General features: G+C 39.6%; 1 protein-coding gene across 3 annotated transcripts in view; it reads left to right on the forward strand.

The window, feature by feature from the left end:
- LOC131230806 (CSC1-like protein At4g02900) overlaps positions 1-18,788 on the forward strand; it is a 98,445-nt gene extending 79,657 nt beyond the window's left edge. For 2 of the 3 annotated variants that reach the window (XM_058226796.1, XM_058226797.1), the window contains 5 exons: positions 604-944; positions 10,755-10,997; positions 13,408-13,732; positions 17,068-17,301; positions 18,430-18,788. In XM_058226796.1, coding sequence (XP_058082779.1) covers positions 604-944; positions 10,755-10,997; positions 13,408-13,732; positions 17,068-17,301; positions 18,430-18,675 — 1,389 coding nt within the window. In that variant the 3' untranslated portion in view covers positions 18,676-18,788. The remainder of the gene's footprint in view (positions 1-603; positions 945-10,754; positions 10,998-13,407; positions 13,733-17,067; positions 17,302-18,429) is intronic. The other variant, XM_058226798.1, reaches the window with a different exon arrangement.
- Positions 18,789-20,497: the final 1,709 nt, after the last annotated feature.

Genomic DNA, 20,497 nt, shown 5'->3' on the forward strand with positions numbered 1-20,497 from the left:
ATTGTGCAGCCCTCATTGGAGGCCCATGAGATCAACAGGCCATGACCTCATGTGTTGAATGGGAAAAATACTGGTAGATTCTTTTAAAAAAACACAAAAAGAAACAAATGGCCTTATCAAGTCCAAGCACCCATAAGAACAAAAACAAAACAAAATAAATTTAAGGAAGCCTCTTTGATTCATATGTCTAGCCTAAAAGTCAAATGACTCCTAGGTCAACCTTGTCCTCCAACTCAATTTTCACCCTAAGCTGGGAATGACATGGCCAACTTTACTTGGGCAAGGCACAAGCTGATTGGCCAGGTTATCAAACTAAGGGTACCAGACAACATTTGCAACTTGTAGTCTTGTACAAAACTTTATGCTCCAAATTTTCTATTCCCTCTAATATTTAATTAGGCATGTTGTCTATTAATTGTTTCTAATAACATTGTTATCAGAGAGAGATCTCTTGTCATCCCTCATTTATAATGTATTTAGTTGAATAACTTAAATCATTCATGACTTGGATTTTTGCTATTTTAAACATTTTCTTCTAACCTACTATAATATTTGGCCTCTTTTTATTTTTCTACTGGTGTATAATTGCATTTCTCTATCCAGGAAGATACCGAAAGAGAGAAGGTAGTAAGTGACCCTAAAGCTATAATGCCTGTAGCATTTGTCTCATTCAAAAGCCGATGGGGGGCTGCTGTTTGTGCTCAAACCCAGCAAACAAGTAATCCAACAATATGGTTAACGGACTGGGCCCCTGAGCCTCGTGATGTTTATTGGCCTAATCTCTCAGTTCCATTTGTTAAACTCTCAATCAGGAGGTTCCTAATGGCCATTGCACTTTTCTTCCTTACCTTTTTCTATATCATTCCAATTGCGTTTGTTCAGTCTCTTGCAAACATTGAGGGGATAGAAAAGGTTTTTCCATTCTTAAAGTCAGTCATAAACGGGTGAGTATATTGCTTGCTTTTGAATTGATCATTTGTTATTCTTAAAGCCAGTCATAGAAGTGTGAGTATATTGCTTTTGAATTGATCATATGTTATTCGTCAAATACTTTTTTAATCCAATTCTCTGGAGCTTTCAAAAATCACAGCCTTGCCCACAAATATCTGGGATGGGGCTTGATGATGATGATGATTTAGTTTTGAGCTTTTCAAAAATATTAAATTGCATTATTGTTAATAGGTGTCATGCTATCATTTTTTATCTGTAATGTATTTTCAATTTCTTGTTGTATTTTATTTAAATATATAAAGAGGAAATATGACAATGAGAAGGCAAAAAAAAAAGAAGCAACAGTTTATGAAAAAGACAGCTTTTTAAGTTCATATTGATCAAGATGAAGGTATGAATTCTTATTTTTATATTTAATTTGTTCTAACAAAGGAAAGAAAGATGGACATAGAACCAGTTCAACATTGTGCAACTTGGTTATCATTTAACAGAGAGTAGTTTCATTTTAGAGAGACAAATCTTCCAACAAAAGACTCACCTCAAGCAACTTGTTTGGTCTTTTTGTTGTATTTGTATAACATATAATTGACACCATATCTTTAAAAAGGCATACATTTGACTGAAAATCTTTCTTGCTGGATACTTTCAGTAGAAAGTTACATGAATCAAGGGATGTCGAAGGATGTCATGACTCATGGCATAAACACCCTAAATCTCCAACAACAATTACTGCAACAAACTGCCAATATTCCAATAGTACTATTTGGTTTATTCTCGAAATGAGTTAGTTCTCTTTGCATCAAACGTAAAAGAAATATTTACAGATATTGAATATCATAGAAGTTCTCCGAACTCTAACTCGAAATCCCAGTTGTTATCCATTTAAAGAGAACTAACCCTAGTAAAACAATGAATAACAAATTCATACGTATGTCCTAATCATGTCATAAAATTAAACCCTGAAAGTTGAGCCTCTTGGTTTCATGAAGTCTGTAATGTGAAGTGAATCTCACAAACACGTCCATAAACATGTGTTACTAGGAAAACAAAGGTATTCCCTAGGAAGTTGGGTTTTGTTCATGAACAATGCCACCATTAACAAATATCAAGAATCATATCTTCCATTAAGCAATGATCAACTTAATGATAACGATTATATCGAACAAGAATATTGAACTGATGTTGGAAGAGATCTGTGTGTTTTATATCTATCCTCTACAGCTTAGTTCTAATGGAAATCTGAAAGCTTCCGGAACAGCTACAAAGAGAAACCTTAAATCGATATGGGAATATTTTTAAGTTCCAAGTTCCCTACAAATGTTCTTAGAGAACCCGTAGAGTTCCATATTAGATATGCTTTAATGAAGGAAACACTTCAAACATCATGCAAAATTTTCCCACACAATACACACCCAAGATAATTTCTTGTTCTTAAAACTCACTAAAACTATACAAACTCACCTAATCAAAATCCCAATTTATATATATATATATGAAAGAAAATAAGAAATCCTATGTCACGCCCCAAACTCGGTAAACGGGCTCATAGAATTACTAAGCTCTGAATCTAGCGGTGACAGCCTCCGTAGTACCTCATTCTTGGCTCCTAGTTCCCATTCGCCAGGTTCCGATCCTGGGATCCCCACAAGGAGGATTTTCAAGGTGAATTTTATTTTATTTTATTTTTTTACATGAGCATAACAACAAGTGTACCAAAACTAAAAACACATCACGTTTTCACCATAATATCAGTTCGAGTACAATGCTATAAGGGAAATACGTGATATAACAAAACTCCAAAAGATCACGTACATGCTCCTGCTTCAATGCTACTACGGTTTAGCATAACTTGCACGTAAACAACGTGCATAAGCTTACTATGAAGCTTAGAGAGTGTGTGTGTGTGTGTGTGCACAATGCATGTGCCAAGCATGCAAATATTAGAGAAAGCGGAAATGATGGAGGGTCAAACTAGCAAGTCCATAAATGTTATCATCCATACTCAGGCTATGCGATGCAAGAGCCTACATGGCCAAATGTCATATGCTAATGATGCAATGCAACATGCCAATGCTTCACTAGTCCACATTAGAATACTTCACAATTAGATCATCACCGAGGTCCAGTACACTTCCGACACTAGCTACCGCCCATCACACACAAGACCAAGTGAGTGCAAAAGACCTCACTATTCGCCTTGTTAGTGGTACACAGAAAATCACCTAGCTCATCGATAGTGAACCCATTTCACGAGTTGGTTAGACTCAACCTAGCATATAGCCCTCTGCACTCGGGCGGGTAAGGTCAAACCCCCTTCCAACCAACCCCAACACAGTGGGAGACGTGGCCTACTGATATCCAACCATCATGCGCTTATGAATCCACTCGGTCTAAACGTTGGAGCATCCTATTGGTACCACAGGGTTTAGGGACTTTCACCCAAGGACGCCTGTGATGCCCTGTAATCTCAATAGTTTCCGGTGTCTATAAAATCATCTACCGACCATGACAAGACTGCAAAACTACCTCCTTGGTATCACTAAGGAGTAGATATGACATGTCAGTGTCACATATGATGCATAATGCATGAATCACACTATCTAAGTCATGCATCAATCATGCACATACCGCGCGATCATGCAAGACAACCCTATCTTGTACGGGTCCCTCAAGTACCTCAAGCCAAAAAGTGTATGCTATGATCAATCGTCATTACAAGACAAGCATACAGATGATGCATATGGGTAGATGAATGAGCAAAGTATCCATTACACTAAGCATGTTATCAGTGTCAACCTATCAAGTTAATGGTCAAACATATCGAGATCGGGACCCAATCAGTGGGCTCCGCTAGCAATGTAAGGGTTTGCCTGGCATGGCCCACTTACCACTAGAATTAGCCACACAATAAGTCCTTTACATATAACCTAATCTAGTAAAATGGATGATCGGTGAGGATATAATGTATACATCAAGTTGGGACCTACTCAGGATGACTTAAACAAACACATGCACCATGGTGGGGTCCACAATAGGCCCTACAGATAAGTTGGGTGGCAACAAACACTACAATGGGCTTGTGGAAGTTTTTCAATGGTAGGTACTCAACTCTCATTAATTCCTTTAGAGCAGCCCACTTGAGGGTCTGATCAGCCTCATTTATGGGCTTATGACCTAAATTGATATGGAAAACATATGGACGGTATGGATAAAATAGATACATCGTGGCGGGTGCAGCATGGACAAAATACAAACATTATGGTGGACCCTGGGAAGGTTTCAATAGTGGACACCATTGTCCCACTATTTCCTGAGGTGTGGCCCAATTGAGATATGGATCGGCCTCATTTGTGGGTCCCATCCCTAAAATGAGCTAGAGAAATAGATGGACGACATGGATGAATCAGATACATTAGAGTGGGCCCCATGAGGTGGGCCTTGCTAGACAGCGTGCGCAGGCACGCTGCCTACAGCAAGTCCACTCATGCGGCCCCCAAATTCTTTGGATCAAGCTAATAGTTGTGTTTCCCTTCATCCGGGTATGTGAGACCTTATAAAAAGGTTCGATGATAAATAAACATCAAGGTGGGCCTTAGGAATATTGCAATAGTGGACGTCATTGTCTTCACTGCTTCCTGTGGTGTGGTCCACCTAACATGTGGATCCGTCTCATTTTTTAAGGCACCAACCCTAAAATGATTTGGAGAAACAAATGGGCGGTGTGGATTCAACATGTACATCATGGTGCACTAATGCGGGGGCATTTTGCATTTTCACACCGAGCTCAAGTGGGGTAGCCTGTGGGATGCGGGGACACACTCGGTGTGGGCGGCTCGTGTGAGGTGGGTGGTTCGTGTGAGGCGATACCCATGTGATGTGGGGCCCACGAGGGCGGTTCAGCCAAGGTCCTAACCCATGTGATGTGGGGCCTAGGCTAATAAGATAAAGGGATTATTTCGTCATGCTCTATCAGTTCGATCTTTTAGAGAGAGCGATTAATTGTTCTACATCAAATTGATATCAAAGCGGGAGGTCTCATGTTCAAGACTCCTCACGGGGGATGATTAATACGGGAGCATTTTCACACCGAGCTCGAGTGGGGTAGCCTATGGGATACAGGGACACACTCAAGGCGAGTGGCCCGTGTGAGGCGGTACCCATCTGATGTGGGGCCCATGAGGGGGGGTCGACCGAGGTCCTAACCCATGTGATGTGGGTCCTGGGCTATAAGATCAAGGGATTATTTCGTCATGCTTTATTAGTTCGAGCTTTTAGAGCAAGTGGTTAATTGTCTTGCATCACCCACCCACGCACCCACCTCCACTGTTCTTAGTGCTGTGGTCCACTTGAGATCTGGATTTCCCTCATTTTTAGGGCCCTACCCTTGAATAACCTAGAGAAGAGTATGGACGGTGCACGAGTGGCCCACCAGCTGGCTAGCCCAGTATTCCTAGTGATGTGGGTCACCTAAGATTTGGATCTTCTTCATTTCTGGGCCCCGGGCCTGAAATGATCTGGCAAAACTAATGGACGATGTAGATGACACATATACATCATGGTGGGTCTCATGAGTGGAGATCCCACTCTCACCTCCAAACCAAGTAGCGTCCATGACGTTGGTAGTCCAAACGTCCTTGACGCTGACGTCCAGCGTCTGGACGTTCATTTTCTCTTCTCTTTAATTTTTTAGTCTTGTGGGGTCCATACATGGACAATCCACTCCGTCCATTAGGTTGACCAGCTCAAGGTAGGCCCAAAGAGCTTTGAATCAATTTGATCTTGTCTTTTTCCATCATCCAGATCTGTGCGATCTTATAAACAAGTTGAATGGCAAAGAAATATCACGGCGGGCCACACAAGGTGGTCCATGCTGTGATAACGTGTGGGGGGCACACTGTGACAGCGTGCGTCTCACAACGTGGCCCACTTGTGCGCTCCACAATAGTCCACAACATTAAAGGAAAGAAAGAGAAGGGAAAAAGGAAGGGGAAGATCGAGCCATTGGATGGGCCCCCGCTACTATGGGGCCCTCCATACACAACTAACATATAAATAAGGTAGGACTTTTTGGATAGGGAGGGAAATATGAATAGATGGAGGGGTAGAATGGGAAGAGGGAAAGACAGATGGGAGTGGCTTAGCATGGGCAAGGGTATGGGTGAGTGATGGGAGGCATGGGCTTGTGTAACTAATGGTTGGAGAGAGAGAGGTGTGTGATTGATGGGTTGATTGATTGATTGATTGATTGATTGATTAGACTACCTCGGGATTTGTGTAAGTAGGGCTAATCATGCATGCGTTGCGCAGCCCACCTTAGATTGTGCCAAAAATTAAAACTTCTAATCTGTGTGTTGAAATGAGGCATGCCGCATGGTGTTAGAATCGCAACACCTGCGCGGTCGACAAGGTATATGTAACGCCCTGAAAATCGGGGGTCGAGCATAGACTCACTCCCGAGTTCCAATGCATCACTTAAGCAACATAGATAATGATGATTAAATGTTATCCGTATTAGTGCCTTAAACATGAATGGGATTATACTAAAACAGCATATCATACTCCAGAGGCAATTAAAGTACGCTAGCGGAAGACTGTGATATGTATATAAACTGTACAAAAATAATAGTAAGCCCTCAGAGTATGACTGTCACTAGGTTAAACAATTAAAAGTTTAATTCAAAAATATACAAAAATCAGAAAGTGTAATGTTCTCTATCCAAAATCCTGTAGCCCCGTCAGCACAACTCCAGGTCTACATAGACCCGCCAGAGAGTTGCATATAGGAGAACTCCTCCTCGTCATCGTAACAGTCCGGCTCTCTCTCATAAGCATCGCCATCACCTGCAGCTAAGACAGAGTCTAGTTGGTGTTTAAAACACCGTTCCAGAACGTGGGAGTGAGTGATCAACTCAGTGGAGCTATAAGGCAAAGGTTAACATGTTATCAATTCAATCAAGCAGTAATGATAAAGCAATACAATCAAACATCCCTAAATACTCTGGTTAATGCAAAAATGATATGTATTAATGATGCATGCCCTTGCCTGCACTCCCTCTGCAATCTTCCTCTTATGGTCGCGGCATGCACCCCTTCCTCTATGCTCAACACCAACGTCGAAGGCATATGCAATGCGGTGCATGAGCATGATTACCGAGTTCTTATTAGACCTTTTCATACAGCAGGATTGGAAAGCTAAGGCACCTCCCTTTATGTCATATACCCAACATTGATCCATCTAGGGTCGTCAATCCTAGCAGTCACATACGATAGGCAGTTTTTAGGCTGCCACGGAGAGGCTCGTCACCTCAGCGTAGGCCTGGTTTATACTCTAGTTTACTACGGAAAGGCTCGTCACCTCATCATAGTTTCTAGCGTACACTCGAGGTCACTACGGGCTCGTCACCTAATCATAGGCCGACAGCTTGAATATAGTGTCCCTATAGAGAATGCTAGTGTATTATATTTATAGTGTGTCCTTTTAGTGTAAGTGCATGTGCACACTTCCCTATTCCCCTACAGTGTACTATATGTTTTTTCATAATAAAATATTATGTGTTAGGGCATGCAAGCCTAATACATATCATCTCTCCCAAACTCTCCTCCTCCTTCTCTCTCAATATTCTCATCTCTTCTTCACATTATCCTCATCAAATCTATTTCTACTTGGTATCAAAGCAAGTTCAAGGCATTCCGCATCCAACAGGTTGAGAGGCGACACGTCACCTTGCTGATGTCAGCAGCCGTACGGCTGACGTCAGCATTGTACGGACGCATGGGCTCTGTTTGAGCTAAAAGTTTAGGGGTTTGATAGATCTTGATTTTAGAAGATTTGTCATGATTTTTTCAGAATTTATTGGACCTCATTTCATGGTATTTTGGGCGAAATAGAGAAATTCGAAAATCAGTTCCAGATTCCGTTTTTCTTCGATCTACCTCAAATCGGTAAGCTTTTCTTCGGTTGCTTTGCTCAAGATGGACCGAAATCTTCCTCCCAAGCTATCCATGGTGGATTTTTTACTTAAGATCAATGTTTGAGAGGTTTTTAACCTCAAATAGATTTGATGAGGATAATGTGAAGAAGAGATGAGAATATTGAGAGAGAAGGAGGAGGAGAGTTTGGGAAAGATGATATGTATTAGGCTTGCATGCCCTAACACATAATATTTTATTATAAAAAAGCATATAGTACACTACAGGGGAATAGGGAAGTGTGCACATGCACTTACACTAAAAGGACACACTATAAATATAATACACTAGCATTCTCTATAGTCCCATACCACTGTATTCGGCTCATGAGTTTGGGTTGCTCACTGATCACTACGGGGAGGCTCGTCACCCCAGCGTAGGCCGACAGCACGACCACGGTGTCCCATACCACCATGCCCAGCTCATGAGTCTTAGTGGATCGAGGTACCAAGGTTAAACGGGTTTTCCACTAGTGAGTTTGGTATCTTAGATTCAAGCAGTAGCGTCCATACATGGTGAACATTCATCGAGCCAATCGAGTTACTTGACAAGCTCGACTAGTACGAGCATACGTCGAGCCGATCGACATGGAGCGCGTAAGCACTCCGCGTGGCCTAACCACTGTCGACTAGCAGCGTACGACTCGAATTCCTCGAACGTGTCTGGTGTGGTGAAACAACCTCGGCCACTAACTCGGAAATCATTACCAATTGCCTGGACTACGTCGTAGCCCCAAACACATTTCATGTACATTAGGCATTCATATGTACCAGTCCAAAACCGCATGTGCCAATCAAAATTAGATACAAATCTTACTTGAGCAATTTAATCACACACATACTACACATATTATCATGCACATGCATTTCATTCATACAACACATAATAGTATGATAGGTTATAGAAAGGGCACTATATCCATAGTTAAGGGGATTGAGAATCCTATCTCAACACCCTCCATACATGCATTTAAACAAGCATTTTCTCATTCAGGCATTTTATCAAACACTTAAGACTACACATATTACACACATGCACTTAATTAGTTTAAAACGCATATCATAGAAAATCCTTCTACATAGGAGTTGCCATATCAACAGCAATCATGTATTCTCTAACGACAATCGTATCAAACACGAATCATAATTCCACATGCATTCAGACATTTCAACAAACACATGGAATGTATTTAAAACCAACATAGTTTACATATATGTGTAGTTTACGGAAAATATCGTATCTAGCATATGTGATAGCAATCAAGTTAGACATAAATTATTACTAACATTGAAAGCCTTGAAAACCATAACCTAAACGTTTATAGTCCGCACCTTTCGTTGATAAACAAGTATCGAACTCAGTTTGTATGTCAAGTATTCGTCTATGGCACGACAGCCACCTATAGCAATGAAATAGGTTAGCTATTTCATCACTTACACTATTTGAAACCCTAAAACAGATTAGGGTTAGGTTTTCTTACCTAAGAACGGAGTCGGAATCGCTGGAATAGCGATGCAGAAGGGTTGATTCAGCCCATGGAGCGATAGGGAAGGATCCCAGGGACGGTCTCCCACTTTCTCTCTCACTCTCTCTCTCTCTCTTTCCTTCTCTTTTCTCTCTCTTCTCTCTCCTAGGGTTAGGAATTCGTATGGAATGAGAGAGGGATGGGTTTAGGCCCTTATATAGGCCCAGAACTGATGGGAATGGCCCCAGGGCCATGATATACTTAGGTTATAACTAAAGACTGGCCGTTTCGGTCTAACGGAGCACATCTGGAGGCCCCTTTTCTACGTGTGGTCGGACTTAAGCTCCCTGACATTGGATTTAGGCCAGACTAAGTTTTCGGTCCGATCGGATTTACAGATCAACCACGGAGGACCAGTTTCAGTTCGACGGTCACTGGTACTCGATCAAGGCCACAAGTACACTGACATGTGTTGGAAATTTTTCCTGATTCGAGGGTGTAATTGGATCAGATTCTGACGGTCTGAATCCTTAGATTTGGCCTGCAAGTGAACGACTCAATTTACTTAAGTTTCAGTTCATTTCCTAAAAATATTCGCGTTTCTCACACACTTCGCTCCAGGCTCAAATTATGCGTTTCCGGGTACTATTAGGACTTGATTTCCGAGGTAGTTGTCAAGTCCAGTAATGCGGTCATAACCGTATAGTTTTGGGGTAATCGGACTTTCAACGTGCGGTACAGGTCCGATACGGAGTTTCGGTGTGCTCCTGAGAGCAAACGGGTTTAGATCTTAGTGATATCTGCCTGAGGTGGTACTCGGTCTTTGTACAGATTTTTTTCAAGACGTTACAGTATAAGTCTCGGGTCATTGCAGTACTGAAATAGGGTTATGAATTACGATCGAAGCTCGCTGATCTAGTCCGCCTAAAACGTGCCGGCACTAGAAACGAAGTGTACGATCAGTCTCATAGGGTTACGGGTCTTACATCCTACCTAACAAATCAATAAATAACAAAAAAGACATCATTCAATCCTAAGATAATATGACACCGTAAACAATTCAATTGGATGAAATCAAAAATCAATGTGTAGATTTCTTCTTGAGTAGTTAATTGTAACCACTAATAAATAAGGAAAGGGACACTCAATCACATTGATGGTCCTAAAAGTTTTATTATTTTTTAACATCACTTAAATTTTTTCCCTTAATGCTTTTTTTTTTTACTTGAACTTAATTTTTCTCCCTTAATGCTTTTTTTCTTTTACTTATTCTTTTCATAATGTCTTCTTTATTTTCTTGTCCAAGACCAATGATTTTTGAACATGTTTAATGGTCGAAGATCTCAAGGGTCAAAAAATGCTATTGCAGGGTGGTCAAGTCCTTCATTCAAGGGTTTCTTCCTGGGATTGCATTAAAGATATTCCTTATTCTTCTTCCAACTATACTCATGATCATGACCAAGATAGAAGGTCACACATCTATATCAGCTTTAGAGAGGAGGTCTGCCGCAAAGTATTACCTGTTCATACTGGTCAATGTATTTCTTATGAACATAATTACGGGAACAGCACTTCAACAGCTTCATAATTTCATCAATCAGTCTGCAAATGAGTATGTTGCTTTTTCTTTTTCTTTTTCTTTTCTTTTCTTTCTTTTCTTTGTTTTTTTTTTTTTTTTTTGGGACACCTTTCGAGAAAATCTTTAGCTTAATTCATATGTAGCTCACAGCTTGAACAGTTTGTTACAGCAAAGTAATAATACCTTTCTTGCTTTCAAGTTCAATGGTCCAATGGTTGTCCATGATTGCTTAGGCCAGCTGAGCCGATGATGGCAGGTCATTCTTTTAGCCTTTATCCCAGAAATTTAGTCTGCTTTTAAACAGTAGATTTTCAAATTTTTTAAGACCAGCTGCCCCACCAAACATCAACCTTCCTCCTTTACCCATCTTTGGAACCAGCCATCATAGAGGCTCACATTGACAACACTTGTATGTGAACATGGTCCCACCTAGTGTTTGCGATATCAGTGCTATCAGCTGATATGATCGATATCACGTTTCAGCGATACGAAATCGATTGTGAGTAACACTGGAAAGTCCAGATTCTTGAATATCGGTGACAATATCGCAATTTATTGCAATGTATCGCTAAGTATCGACAATATCGCGAGACATCACAAGATGTCATCGTACTTTTGTAAAGGTTTTTACCGAGCATCAACGATATTTGTTGATATCGACAAATATCATTAATACTTCACAGGAAACGCATGCTACCTCCCAAAAAACCTCAAAAACCAATTGATTCTTCATGTTTTGCATGAAAAATCAAGGATTTCAAGCTTCGATTTCGAGATTTAAGTGTGGGTGGCCCGATTTGGGGAAAATTGGGCAAATTTTGAAATTTCCCCAATTTCTCCCGAATTGCTTGCAATGTTGCACTCCAAACATGAAATCAAGCATGTATGAGGCCTGATCTACTGATTTGTTAAGTTCTTATTAAATTTCAGAAAATAAAAGTTATTTTTAATTAAAATATTAAAATTTTTCAAATTTTCCCTTCAACCAGCAGTCAATTAAGACTAATTTCAAAGTATTTAGGAGTATTTGATGAAATGATCATTACATATACTCTAATTTTGAAATTCGAGTGAAGATGGCCCCGATTTGAGGAAATTTGGGAAAATTCGAAACTTCTCCAATTTCTCCCAAATTGCTTGTAATGTTGCACTCTAAACATGAAACCAAACATGTATGAGGGTTGATTTACTAATTTGTTAAGTTCTTGTCAAAATTTGAAAAATAAAAATTATTTTTTAATTAAAAATAAAAAATTATTAAAATATTATTTTTTCCCAAAATTTCCCTTCACCCAGCAAACAATTGAGACTAATTTTAAATTATTTAGGAGTGTTTGATGAAATGATCATCACATACACTCTAAATTAAAAAATCGAGTGTACGTGGCCTGATTTGGAAATTTTGGGAAATGTTCATATTTTCTTCAATTTCTCCCAAATTCCTTGAATGAATTGGCTGTGTTTTCATACATGTCTTCTTACATTTATAAATGTTATGAATTCAATTTGAATATAGTTGCGTTAGTTCAATCAAACAATGCATAGCTTAGGACCCTATACAAAGGAAACCTATTATGTGCACTTTTTTTAGATGTTATGATCTAAAATTGTGTATTAAGTTTGTTTATATATATATATATATATATATATAAAACTATCCCTGAAGTTTCATTGAAAAATTCAAACAATTTCCCAATGTTTTCCCATGTTTCCCAAAAAGTGCGATAAATTACCCGATACAAACAATATATCCCATGCGATAACCGATACATATTTGTATCCCAAGGGTGTGATACGTAATGCGATACCAATGTTTTGAACAATAGTCCCACCCAATAATTGCCCATGCCTAACTAATACACACACACACTTCAAAGAGCAAGCAAGCAAAGGAGGCTCATCAAGTTGCCAGACATATGACTACGCATGAGGTCCACACACACAGAATTCCCTCTCATTAGGTAATAACATAGGCACCAAATTCAGTACCAAGGAACACACATGTACCACCGTCAGACCAATATTGGAAAGGCACACTCAAGGAGTTGGCTGCAAAGAATAACACGGAGACATTGATGTATATTTATTGCACACTGTTCACTCACTAACAGAGTATGCCAAACACTGCACTTTAGCTATTATGTGTTACCTGGGATGGGGGATGTTGCAAACAGTTAAGGTCTACTGCATGCGAACACTTTAACTACCTTGTGTGACCTAGGAGGGGGGATTTTGCAAAGTCTACTGCATGTGATGCCCAACAGGTTTGATTCTTCTTCTGGAATTTAGAATGATCATATTCAATCTATGTTTAAAATTATTAAAAAATAAAAAATGGTACTTTCTAATTGACATGTCCGTGTAGTTTGTTAGTAAAAAAAAAAAATCCTGCACGCCTTGTTTCAATGAGATACTGATTTGAAATTTTGTGACCCTTTCACAGAATTCCCAAAACAATTGGAGTGTCCATGCCAATGAAAGCAACATTTTTCATTACTTATATAATGGTTGATGGTTGGGCTGGAGTCGCTGCAGAGATTATTAGATTGAAACCATTAGTTATGTTCCAACTTAAGAAATGGTTCCTAGTAAAAACAGATCAGGACATGAAGCAGGCAACGAATCCCGGAAGTTTGGATTTCAGTTCATCTGAACCTCGAATACAGTTATATTTCTTGCTTGGGCTCGTTTATTCAGTGGTCACGCCTTTCCTTCTGCCTTTCATAGTCATCTTCTTCGGTTTCTCTTATGTTGTTTTCCGCCATCAGGTATGTTAGTTAATGTTGTTATGGTTTTTCAAAGTTGCATAGCCTTTTCTTTTCATGCCTTTCCAAGAGGATCTAGTCAAACATATTTCAATGGGATAGAATTTTTGAGGAATGGTACTAGATTGCCTGCTCGTCATGGAATTCCATGATGCGCATGCCAAAACATCTTTGTTGTACACACCACACTAGTCTAGGGTGATCAGGACCATTAATTGTCTTACACCACATGGATAGAATGCATTCTAAAAATCAATGAGATTGTACTGTGGTAGCCATATGAACAATGGTCAAAATATGGATGATTCTTGCCTGTAAGAGAGAAATAGGCCACAAACAAATGGATGATCAAAGTTCTCCAATCACTACCATTTTTGGTCTATATTCCATCCACATGGTGGCTCACCAGATCAACAGTCTCAATGACCATCCATTTTTGTTCTGTCTATGGTCAAGGATAACTGCATAAAACTGCAAAGCCCATAGTCATGCAATCCTAATTAAATCTTACCTCAAGGTTTTTTTTTTTTTTTTTTTATCATAGTGGTATATTAATGATAAAATAGATTTTGTATATTTTATCTTGGATATAATATGAAGATAACTTGTATTATTCCATATTTTGGCTGTTTGATTAGTCAAGGATGATTGATTCGAATCATTTGCCCTTCTCTTTTGCTTTCCAAGAAGGTCTATTAGAGTATGTTCTTTAACATTAAGATCTATTAAATACGTTCTTTAACATCAATGAGAACTGTGCTTTGTTAAACAAACTGCAGAAAGAGAAAAAGACAAGAGACTTATATAAAGGGAAGAGACAGGGCACTCTTCATAGCTCCTAGGTGCACAAGGTGCTCATTATTTTCTCCCTCTCCTCTAAGTGATAACATGGGCCCCTTTGATAGATAGGAGTCACAACCCACATTCCCAGAACTATTCAATGTAGGACAAAAATAATATATAAAGACAACACAATAAAGGCTATGGTATTTAAATTAAAATTAAAATTAAAATCAAAAATCAAAAAAAAAAAAAAAAAAAAACAGTTATGTTACGTAACAACAATGTTGGTGGCCATTAAACGGTACAGGGCCTTAGTGCCCAAGTTGAAAAAAAAAGTCCCATTACGGGCCCGTAACAAGCCAACATGGGGCCAATGCATTTTCCCTTTAAAAAGATTTTGACTATCAGACGTCACAGCCCATATTGTAATTGCCATAGGGCTAGCCATTATAGCCACTGTTATTGTTACTGAATACCTTGATAAAGGCTGAATTTGTATTCTCAACATGGTTGGATTTGAGATCTTCAATTGCAGATTATATTTAGATTGAGCTTTTGATGTCCATTGAATCTTCTCTTGAAATAGTAGTTTGTAGCAAAGAAGGCAACAACCATCAAGTCATCAGATCATCGTTCACATGCAAAATCCTCTCAAAGATGCAAGCTCAATACTGCATAACAATTGAGTGAATTACAGTCACAATGGTTGAAAGGAGGATTACACCCAAAATGACATGTGAAGACAACAGAGCATTACTCTGCACAACCAGTGAGTTGACTGCACCTGAAATAAATTACAAAGGCCTAAAAAGGAAGAGACAGCCGATGGAAAAGGAAAGCTCCAGTGCTAGTAGAAATCCTCCTTATCAAGTTGGGTCAAGCATTACCATAAAACTATTTGTATGCATCAAGAAAAAAAAAAAAAAAAACAAGCTATATGATGTCCACTCCACAACCCAACAGAGGCAAAGGCAAGAGCAAAATGGCAAAGAGACAAACAACCATTATAAAAAATAAAATAAAATAAAAGTTGGATTTATCATTTCTTAAGCATCACCATGAGCATCATCAAAGGATTCACGCCCAAACAATAGCTATCACACCACCACTACCATCAACATCAAACCTTATTGAACAACACCCCTTATCAAGCTTGGAGACACCCTGGTATAGAATGGAAGCCCTCGTCACTCTTGGAGGCATGCCAGCATAGAATGGTACTCAGCAAACACACGAAGCTCGACCCAAGGTACATGAATACATGATGGCCAACTTATGGGCTAGCCACTTGGGGTTTGGAGAACTTGAACCACCAGCCCATGGACAAAGAACAAACTAAATAGACAAAATCAACAAGGTCTAACCCTCTCTAATGCCATGGTAAACAAACTAAAGAATAGAGAGAGAGAGAGAGAGAGAGAGAGAGAGAGAGAGAGAGAGAGAGAGAGAGAGAGAGAGAGAGAGAGAGAGAGTGGTCAACTACGGAAAAGAAAATGAATTCCTTTGATGTAACAGTTCCTAGTTTGCGAAACCAATTCCTTACTTTGTGGGAAGATGCTATGACCCTCTAATTTGACATTTAAGGTTAAATTATTGTACTATTTCCTTAATTTAGGTAGATTTACCCATTCAAAATGGCAAAAGAAAAATGAGAATGGAAAATGAAATACATCTCCATAGAAATTGACATTGAACAAACATTTGAAATGGAAAAGGATTTCCTTCTTTTCCTGACTTGAGGATTCAAGGGGGGTTTTCCATTTCCACATTTTGATTCACCCTATCCCAGCAGGCCTAAGAGAAGAGTGGGGACACTCTTACTAGCTTAGAGCTGAAGGTGCACATGGTGCTACATTGCAACATTGCTTACACACATTCCACAACTATCAGATGTAGGACAAAAACAATAAAAACAAAGATAACACAATAAAGGTTGAGCTTGAATTCTCAACATGATTTTGAATTTTCCAAAAATCTGTTCAACAAAAGTAACTTACTATCTGATAAATTCTCATTTATATGTTGTAAATAATTAATCAAGCAGACAGGTGAAGTTGGGGGTCAGCATTTACACCTGCCTTTGATCTTCATACACCCATTTTCCGTTTTCAAAAAACAAAGTAGTATAGAGTGTATCATTCAATTCCCGAAATTAAAAATGATTGATTGATCAAAAAAGTAAACAATTAGTGGTGTTTTTGCTTTCATGTTTCCCTCATCTACAACTGTAAACTCAAGTGGCAGGCTTCATTAGTGTTCGGGTGCAGGGAATAAGACAACCTATCCCCACAGTACCTGTGCAAACGCAACCTAATGGACTAGGGAATGTCCAGTGCCCCACCTGATGAATATCCTGAATCTTGCACATGCTTGCCATGCTGGCACATGATTTGCAAATTGCTTCTTCAATCTATCTGTGCATCAATTCATTCATTGCTCAAATCATGAGAAAGAAATGATGATCGGTTGTAGAACTTGTGACAATGCGTCTTAAACATCTCTTTGATTTTGCTTCACTCAATCCTTTCCTGAAGTCATATGTTTCTTGGCACAAGATTATAAATGTCTACCACCAACAGTACGAGAGTGGAGCAGCATTCTGGCCAGACGTGCATCGGCGTATAATTACTGGACTGGTAATATCACATATGCTACTCATAGGATTGATGAGTTCAAAAGACTTTGCTGAATCATCTGCAGTGCTCATTGCACTTCCCATATTGACTATTTGGTTCCACACATACTGCAAAAGTCGATTTGAATCCGCATTTGTTAAATTCCCTTTACAGGTTAGTCCTTACTCAGTATAATTTCAATGATAATACTAATCTGCTTCTTCTTCTTTTCTTTTTTTTCTTCTTTTTTTAATTGAAACAAGAATTGGAAGATAGGGATCTGCAGAAATGCACTGCATTGCCTGAAGACCACTCTTCTTCTAGTTTGTCTATTTGTCTTTGAGAAATTATAGGATCCTAATGCCTATGTGAAAGGGGCCCATGGTTTTGTGTTGACCTGATGGACCCATGGTGGATCTTTGGATGCCCCAAATGTATTTTAGACTGGAAGGTTTCCAGACTGCTGTTTGATTATTCTTTATTATATGTAAGGGTCTGTTTGGTTGCACCAAATATCATGAAATTTGGTGTGAATTTTCATGATATTTCATGAAATTTGGTGCAACCAAATGCAGACCCTTAAGCATCAGCTTTTAGGGTACTGATCAAATGAACAGAATCTGACAACATCAGAGTTTTTGGCATGTCACACGTTTATGATGAGGCCCATTAGATCAATAGTCTGGATCCAAAAACCATGGGGCTCACTTGCCCGGGCACTAGGACACTGATCACGTCCCAAGTACTGATGCATCCGCACCCTATTATTTCTCTTTGGCTTCATATGTATAGCATGATCTGCTAACAAGTAGACTGTTACCTCTTTGATGTCCTTGAATTCATGGTTGCCATGGAAATAAAAATAATTCAATGGTGTGGTCCACACACTTGCCTCTTGCACGAAAATTGCATCTAGTATATTTTTTTATGTACTTGGCAAGTGTGCATGATATCCAAACTGTGCATCTGCTGGGCCCCTCTGTCTCTCGTCAAATATGCATCCGTTCATCAGGCAGGCACCTGTGCATAGAAGGTGGACCATAGGCAATTTGTAAATCCACATACTTGTGGTTCACCTGATATGGGGAGCAGCCTGATTTTATGTGAGGTAATCCACATAGTCAGAACTGATGAATGACTAGGACCCTCACACATATGCCACCTTGCCACGTGTGGGAATTAGCAAAACTCAAAAAACTCTATGGCAGTGATGCATCTTAGTTTTATATAATGTTGCATTGAGGACTTGGTCATTTTACTATATGAATACTCTTGTATCGTTTCCATTCTCTTCAATCGCAGGACGCGATGGTGAAGGACACACTGGAGCGGGCCACGGAACCAACCTTTAACTTGAAAGCCTACCTTCAAGATGCCTACGTTCACCCTGTCTTCAAGGATGGCTACTTTGAGAGACCTACGGCCATTGATGAGGAAGAGAGCAACCCACTCGTGCCAACCAAGCGACAGTCTTATAGGAGTACGCCAGCAGTAAGCAAATATGGCTCTGAGATCAGTTCCGAACATGAGGTGGGAATTACATTGTAATCACCCTTTAAGGCAAGTACTCTATCCATTATGAGATTCGTTGATTTGTCTTGGTTTTGGTGTTCATGCTAATCAAATCCACATTGAATGGTATGAACATGATCAAGTTGTGATTTCTTGGGTTCCTTGTGTTTGGCAACACCCCTAGAATCCATTCTTTTCAATTCTTCTCCTGGAACTTATTTGCAAAACGGGGAGGGAGGGAGGGAATTTCCCCTTTTCAAAAGTGATGTGGGGTACTCTTCCTCTTGTAACGAATGCTCGTGTGGGGAATCGCACAGTAGCATGCAAACCCATATACACATGACGGCACATGTATTTGAGATCTGGTCCATTCATTACTGGCAGTTAGCATAGAATAATAAAACAAAAGGATCATTCATCAGTTGGTACAAACATCTACAACTAAATATAGGCTGTTGGTCATCTTTTTCTTTACCATCCTTTTTTTTTTCTCATATACGTGTATCATGCAATCACTGCACGGGAATAATTTTCCAGTTAGGATATATTATTTCCTTATGGAATGAATGGCTCTGATTTTGCCTGTGTTCCAAATTGGCTTGTGTACACGAATTGGATGTTTCTGATGGATGTGGACCCACCTGATGATTTGATCTGTGTGTTATTTTGGGGGCATCCCATTATCATGGCAGGGCTAATGCAATGCACTGGTTAGATGTAAGGCTGAAAGTCCAGTGGGTTGGGTCGGGTTGGTGCTCAACCCTAGCCCAACCCAAGGTTCCTGTACCTCAACCCTAACCCAACCCAATCTCAGGTTGAGAATTCTCAACCCAAGCCCAACCCGGGTTGGCCAAGTGGATATATGCTAATATTTTCATTATTACATTAGTCTATTATATTTTCAATACACATCTTATTTTTTGTACTTTTGATTTTATTAATTATATATGTAGTTATTTATCGTAAACAAGTTCATTTTTCTAACCAAACAAGCTAAAATATAGGACGTGTACACGCAATCTATTTGGGGGAGAGAAATCCGGCGTATCTTGTTAGCTTGAGTCATCGGAAATGATGTGGACCATTGAAACCCAATGGCATTGTTATTTCATGTGCCTTCAACACGGACGATCCGCACTCAATTATAATTTATAAGAAACTTATATATCGATTGGGTTCGGGTTGGGTCGGGCAACCCAAGACCTCAACCCGAGCCTGACCCAAGTTTTATCAGGTTGGTGTTTGTATAGCCCAAGCCCAAGACCCAACCCAATGTCGGGCCAGTCATGGGTTAGTCCCAACTTTCAGTCCTAGTTAGATGGCATATACCCAACCAAAGGTAACTACGGACAGCTGTCAAAATGCCATATGATATAGTTGGATCAGCCTAAAATTTTTAAATGTATATTTACCAAACATGTCTATTGGGAATCATCTTTGCATTAGCAATTTCAAAAATCAATTTCAAAAGACTTTATTGAGAATCAATTCTACACTTTCTAAAAGCAACCAAGTTCTAAGTATTTGGTGAGCAATTTCTCATAGAAGAATTTCTTCCTGGCCTACCAGCTGGACCATGTGGACCAGTGCAAGACCTACTTCAGGATGTAGGCTCCACCATTGGTAGGCCATGAAGGGTCCTTTCATACGCTAAAGATGTACACCATTTCCTTTTGCTTAGCATCATCTTTAGCAAATCATGCCATGCCCATGGTTTATTCTTGGTGGGACCTACTTCTTGAACTATTCTGGCCATCCATATGCATGGCCCAGCTAGCGGACTAAGAATTCACTCTGGCATAATCCCGTGTTAGTTTTTGGGCTGTTTAAAAGATGGTGACTCATCCATGTCATATGT

Source organism: Magnolia sinica, chromosome 17, assembly GCF_029962835.1.
Source record: "Magnolia sinica isolate HGM2019 chromosome 17, MsV1, whole genome shotgun sequence".
Lineage (NCBI taxonomy): Eukaryota > Viridiplantae > Streptophyta > Magnoliopsida > Magnoliales > Magnoliaceae > Magnolia > Magnolia sinica.